The following is a 6155-nucleotide window of genomic DNA, read 5'->3' as shown; positions in this document are numbered from 1 at the left end:
GCAATGCTCAGTATTACTCCCTATTGCCTTCCGACCCTACTGGGTTCTTTAAAGGGCAAATTGATTCACTCATTGGAGTGGCAGCCCAAGAGAGCATCATTCTGAAAAAAGAGGCTGATTTCCTGACCACCCCCTCTCCCATCGTCCCTACCTTCTACGCATTGCCCAAGGTTCATAAGTCTCTGTTAGAACCTCCTGGGAGACCAATTGTGTCCGGTATTGGCAGCATTTTCGAACGACCATGCATTTATGTGGATCACTTTTTACAGCCAATGGTTACCAGTCTAAAATCTTTTACCAGGGATTCCACTCATCTCATGCAACTTGTGGAGGAGCTCGTGATACCGGATGGGACCCATCTCGTCACCATGGACGTTGAGTCCTTGTACACAAGTATTGCACATCAATCAGGTATGCAGGCGGTCGGGTACTTCTTTAGTAAAATGTCGGATCGACCTCGGGAGCTTGATAGTTTCATCTTGAAACTTCTGTACTTCATTCTAGACAAGAGTTATTTTGTGTTCGACAGAAGGTTCTACAGGCAGATCTCTGGCACTGCCATGGGTGCACGGTGTGCACCCTCGTATGCCAATCTTTTTCTCGGGTGGTGGGAGGAGACTGTGGTCTACAAACATCAGGCATTTAACTCAAATGTCTTGGTCTGGCAAAGATACATAGACGACATCCTGATGTTATGGACTGGCCCTTTGGAAAAGTGTAATGACTTCATTGCGGATCTCAACTGTAATGTTCATAATATTAAGCTCACATCTACCATTTCAGACCGGACAATCGAATTTTTGGACATCAGACTCTCCCTTGAACGGTCAAGTATCATATGTACTCTGTATCGGAAGCCGACATCTACAAACAGTCTCCTCCACTATTCCAGTTTCCACCCACAGCATCTTAAAAATGGCATACCAAAAGGCCAATTTCTTCGTCTGAAGAGAAATTGTAGTAAGGAGGCCGAATTTGTGCAACAATCCAGGGACCTCTCGGAACGTTTCAAAAGAAGGGGCTATCCACAAAAAAGCATTTCGAAAGCATATCAGTATGCACGTCAACAGGACAGGAAAAGTTTATTTAAAAAAAAGGTACGTGATTCCTTTCGTCCACTTTCGTTGATCACGACTTATAATAATCAGTGGTCCGATATTCGGGATGTGTTGGAACGGAATTGGGGCATACTGATGAGCGATACAAGGACTATTCCATTCATCTCTCCTTCGCCCTGTCTTGTGGCTAGGAGAGCTAAAAATTTGAAGGACAACCTTTGCCACAGTCACTATCAGAGGCCGGTGACTCGTCTCGGGGGAGGCAAGAGGACCTTTGGTTCATACCCTTGTGGAAACTGCAATATTTGTCAGTTTATGATCGCACAGGACGGTTTCTCAGTCTCTACTTTGTCTTTTCAGATCCAGCCAAGGGAATTCTTCACATGCAGGTCTCGTAACCTTGTTTATGCCATATTCTGTGACTGCCCAAAAATTTATGTCGGACAGACGACGCAGGAAATAAGGAGAAGGATGCAACAACATCTCTCTAATATTTCCACGGCTCAGAGGGATCGGGATAAAAGCAAGACACTAACATCAGTTGCTGCACATTTTCTGGATAAGCATCGTGGCAAGACTTCCAGTTTCAAAGTAATGGGTCTGGAATCAATCAGAATGAACATTAGGGGAGGTGACATCCATAATCATCTGCTCCGTTGCGAGACAAAATGGATATACGAACTTCAAAGTCTCTCGCCAAAAGGCCTGAACGAAGAGTTTTTGTTCACAGGATACTATAAGCAATTGTAGACTTTTTTTTTTTTTTTTTTTTTTTTTTTTTTTTTGGGTGGCTCTGCCTTTAGATCTATTGGTTCTGTGTTTTTGTATGACATATATACCCAGCCAAACTTCCGTTCGGTGGGATGGGTCCCTCCTTTCCCCCGTTCGGACTAGCATTTATAGATTAAGCATAAGCAATATTTTGTGGCTATTAGTCTGGTGAGCTCACCATCAGGGTGCCAGGCCTTTTAACATAAATGTCGTTACTGATCACCTCCTCTATAGTCTACAGATTGAGTATCTGTGTGGAATTACCTCTACAGTGTTTCAGCTAATTGGGGTGCCAATGTATCTTATTCCTCTTGGGTCATTAATACCTGGCCCTCAGTATCTATGTTAATTTTCCTTTTTCATATCACGGACTTTCTTCTATTAAATTTCTGGCGCCTTCCATTGTCATTGTACCGGCCCAGTGCCTTGCACATGCTGTTTATATGTCCCCTTTTTTACTACTTTTACAGCTTGCGTACACACCCATCACACACTCTGTGTGATTAGTGATTTTCATATATCCTATCTGTGATCCTCTGACTCCATGTGTGCGTACATTTTGTGTTAACTATATATTTTCTTGGTGTCCCCCATAGCTGTATGCTGTTATTTATAATAAAGATGATTTGTTGGTTTATGCATGCATCTTGGGTTCTTGGGGTTAAAATCTTCCTTTTTTCTATGTAGTGTCATCTTTGTTCGGCAGCTCTCTTTGGATAAGTGGCGTTAGGGTCATTTTGTGGGCATGTATGCATGTTGGCGCCGCCTATGTGCCTTAATGGGGATGGTATTTTTTGTGTCGCATGTGTGTATGTTGGCGCGGCCTGTGTGCCTTAATGGGGATGGCATATTTTGTGTCATACTCAGCGGCTTTTTCAGCTCCATATCAATGGAGTCTACACACTTGAACAGGTATGCGGCCATTGGGCAAGCCATTTCCATGACAACTTGGCTTGAGCCCATGTTCATTTGCGCAGGCGCTGTACTAGTTTGCCTCACTTTATTGGCGCACTTTGTTTCATGTATATCCGGAACGTTTGGCCTTTGGGATATTTTACATCATCATTAATGCATCAGTGCAGGCTTTATTGGGGTATTAGGCGCTTTTTTCGCCTGTCCGCGCCATCCCATTTAGTATATCTGTGCAGGTGGGCGGCCTCTATTGTATCCGGTGATGATCGCCTGTGACGCACCTTGCGCATGCGCATTATGTGCCTTAGCCTGCCATCGTCGTATACCCGGCCGCAAGTGTAGACACTTTTTTGTATCTCTTTTTTTGTATCTGTTTATGATCGTCTGTGACGCACCTTGCGCATGCGCACTGTGTGCCGTAGCCGCCATCTTTGTATACCCGGCCGCAAGTACAGACACCTTTTTCCCTCTTCCGGTATGATCTCACTTCCGGATTTCACGCTACGCTCCCTTGTACAGCTGTTTTAGATCCTGCATTGTTGGGTATTGTATTTAAGTACGTATCGGAGTCTAATGGCTCATACCATTCCTTACCCCTGATGAAGCCACGGCTGTGGCGACACGCGTTGGGTGTTTAACCCCCCTCGGACTCCTCTTTTGGTCCTGTGCACCTCTTGTCTGGACATGCGTCATGGGACTTGGAGCGTAAATATATAGGCAGGCAGTGTCCATCTGTCATCGTGGGCTTTCTGCCACGCTCTTATAGGTCATGTATCCACCTCTGCTCCATATACACGTGCTTCAGCTTGCAGCTGCATCTTTTTGCTATTGAGACATTGTTTATATATACATATGTTGTTTTTTTCAATTAGCACTCCGTCTGTATGGTAGTTTTTGGTGGTTACATGTACCGATTCCCCCTGCGACTCTGACACTTTATATTATATGGTGCCGGATATCTTATGTAGCAGTGGGTTCCAGTCTCGCACACCATTGGTATCCCAGTTATTTGCCTGTGGTGCTCATGTGTGTGTTTTTGGGTGCTGGACATAGTCTAACTCTTGGGCAATAACACCCCTTTGCCAGTATCTAGGTACTGGATAGGCTATTATGCAAGTTTGGCTGGTTATATAGTGTCCACTCACTTTCAGTGGACCTTCTAAAGCTAACGTATTTGATATTATTGTGAAGTATTAGGTATTTGGTGTTCTGGCCCCTTTATGTTCTGTGGGCATAACATTTTCTTTTCCCACACCAGCATCACTAGTATTTGTTACCATGTCCTACAACTATGTGCTGTATTGTCATCTAATTGTACAATGTTATATCTATTGAGTGTACCAGACCCACTGTTTCGGGTCCTAGGGGTCTTTATTTCCTCCTGCCTCTTTCTTGGGGTGGTCTTTATTAAGTGTTTTTAATGCTTATGTTTTTATCTAACTATTTTCTATGTGGTATGTGTTGTTTAGACTTCAATCAATGAATAAAATTATATTTTTTCTACATTTATAAACTCTTTATTAAGGGTGTTCCCCAGGTTTTGGTATGTCTCTTTTCTCCTTTGTTTATGATATTCCTCTCTGACATACTTCTGGGTAGATCCCCGTTCAGCGAATTCAGTTGCTTATTATTGATAGTGCCCTCCTTTTTTGCTTTTGTTATCTGATACTTTCCAGGCACCCTCGGAGTTGAGGTGTAGCCTTTGGGTGCCCTCCAATTTGGGGTGAGGCCACCGGTATCCTCCAAGCTTAGGTGTGTGGAGTCCGGTACCCTCCGAGTTTGGGTGTGTGTGGCCTCTGGAACCCTCTGAGTTAGGGTGTGGCCTTCGGTACCCTCCAAGTTGGGGTGTAACCTCTTGGGGTGTGGCCTACATTACCCTCCGAGCTGAGGTGTGGCCTCCATTACCCTCCGAATTGGGGTATGGACTCTTGGGATGTGGCCTCTGGTACCCTCCCAGCTGGTGTATGGTCTTCGATACCTTCCGAGTTGGGGTGTGGCTTCCGATATCCTTTGAGTTGGGGTGTGGCCTTTGGTAACCTCTGAGTTGGGGTGTGGCCTCTTGGGGTGCTGCCTCCGTTACCCTCCGTGTTTGGGTGTGGCCTCCGCTACCCTCTTAATTTGGGTGTGACTTCTGAGTACCCTCCAAATTGAGGTGTGGCCTCTGGGAACCCTCCGAGTTGGGGTGTGGGCTCCTGGGGTTTGGCCTCTATTACCCTCCCAGCTGGGGTGTGGCCTCCAGTACCCTCTGAGTTGGGATGTGGCCTTCGGTACCCCAATTGGGATGTGGCCTCTGGTACCCTCTGAATTTGGGATTGACCCCTGCTACCCTCAGAAATGGGGTGTGGCCTCTGGTACCCACCGAATTGGGGTGTTTCCTCCAGTAACCTCTGAATTGGGGTGTGGCCTCCGAGTACTCTTATAGTTGGTTTGTGGCCTTCATTTCCTGCCGAGTCTGAGCGTGGTCTTCGCTAGCCTCCAAGTTGGGGTGTGGCCTCTGGTACCCTCTGAGTTGTTGTGTGGCCTTTTAGATTGTGGCTCATGGTACCACTCGAGCTGGGGTGTGACCTCAGGCACCCTCCTAGTTGGGGTGTTTTCTCTGGGTACACTCTGAGTTGGGGTGTGGCCTCCGGATACTCTCAGAGTTGGAGTGTTGCCTCTGGTACCCTCCGAGCTAGGGTGTGGCCTCCAGCACTCTGAGTTGGGGTGTGGCATCTGGTACCCTCCGAATTCGGGGTGTGCCTCCAGTACCCTCTGAATTGTGGTGTGGCCCCTGGCACCCTTCAAAATGGGGTGTTGCCTCCGATACTCTCTGAAATGGGGTGTTGCCTCCGATACCCTCTGAATTGGGGTGTGGTCACCAGTACCCTTAGAGTTGGTGTGTGGCCTTCAGTACCCACCAAGTCTGGTTGTGGTCTACATTACCCTCTGAGTTGGGGTGTGGTTTCCAGTATCCTCTAAGTCTGGGTGTGGTCTACGGTACCTTCCGAGTTGGGGTGTGGCCTCTGGTACCTTCCGAATTGGGGAGTGGACTCTTGGTGTGTGCCTCCGATACCCTCCGAGTTGGGGTGTGGTTTCTGGTACACTCCAAATTGGGGTGTGGCTTCCGATACCCTCCGAGTTGGGGTGTGGCTCCCGTTATCTTCAAAAATGGGGTGTGGCCTCTGTTACCCTCCGAAATGGGGTGTGGCCTCCGAGTACCCTTAGAGTTGGGGTGTGGTCTTGGAGTACCCTCCGAATTGGGGTGTGGACTCTTGGTGTGTGGCCTCCAATACCCTCCGATTAGGGGTTTGGCCTTTGGTACCCTAATTGGGGTGTGACCTCTGGCACTCTTCGAGTTGGGGTGTGGCCCCGGCACCCTCTAAATTGTGGTGTGGCCCCCGGTACCCTCCAAAATGGGGTGTGGCTTCCAGCACC

General features: G+C 47.3%; 1 protein-coding gene across 1 annotated transcript; it reads left to right on the top strand.

The window, feature by feature from the left end:
- The first annotated feature begins 306 nt into the window (after positions 1 to 306).
- Positions 307 to 1843, top strand: LOC138657916 (uncharacterized). The gene is made up of 3 exons (XM_069745516.1): positions 307 to 411; positions 784 to 1097; positions 1419 to 1843. Exons 1-3 carry the CDS (start codon positions 318 to 320, stop codon positions 1806 to 1808), a joined length of 798 nt encoding a protein of 265 aa, XP_069601617.1. The 5' UTR covers positions 307 to 317; the 3' UTR covers positions 1809 to 1843.
- Positions 1844 to 6155: the final 4312 nt, after the last annotated feature.

Source organism: Ranitomeya imitator, chromosome 1 (genome assembly GCF_032444005.1).
Source record: "Ranitomeya imitator isolate aRanImi1 chromosome 1, aRanImi1.pri, whole genome shotgun sequence".
NCBI lineage: Eukaryota > Metazoa > Chordata > Amphibia > Anura > Dendrobatidae > Ranitomeya > Ranitomeya imitator.
This window is presented reverse-complemented; position numbering and strand designations above follow the sequence as displayed.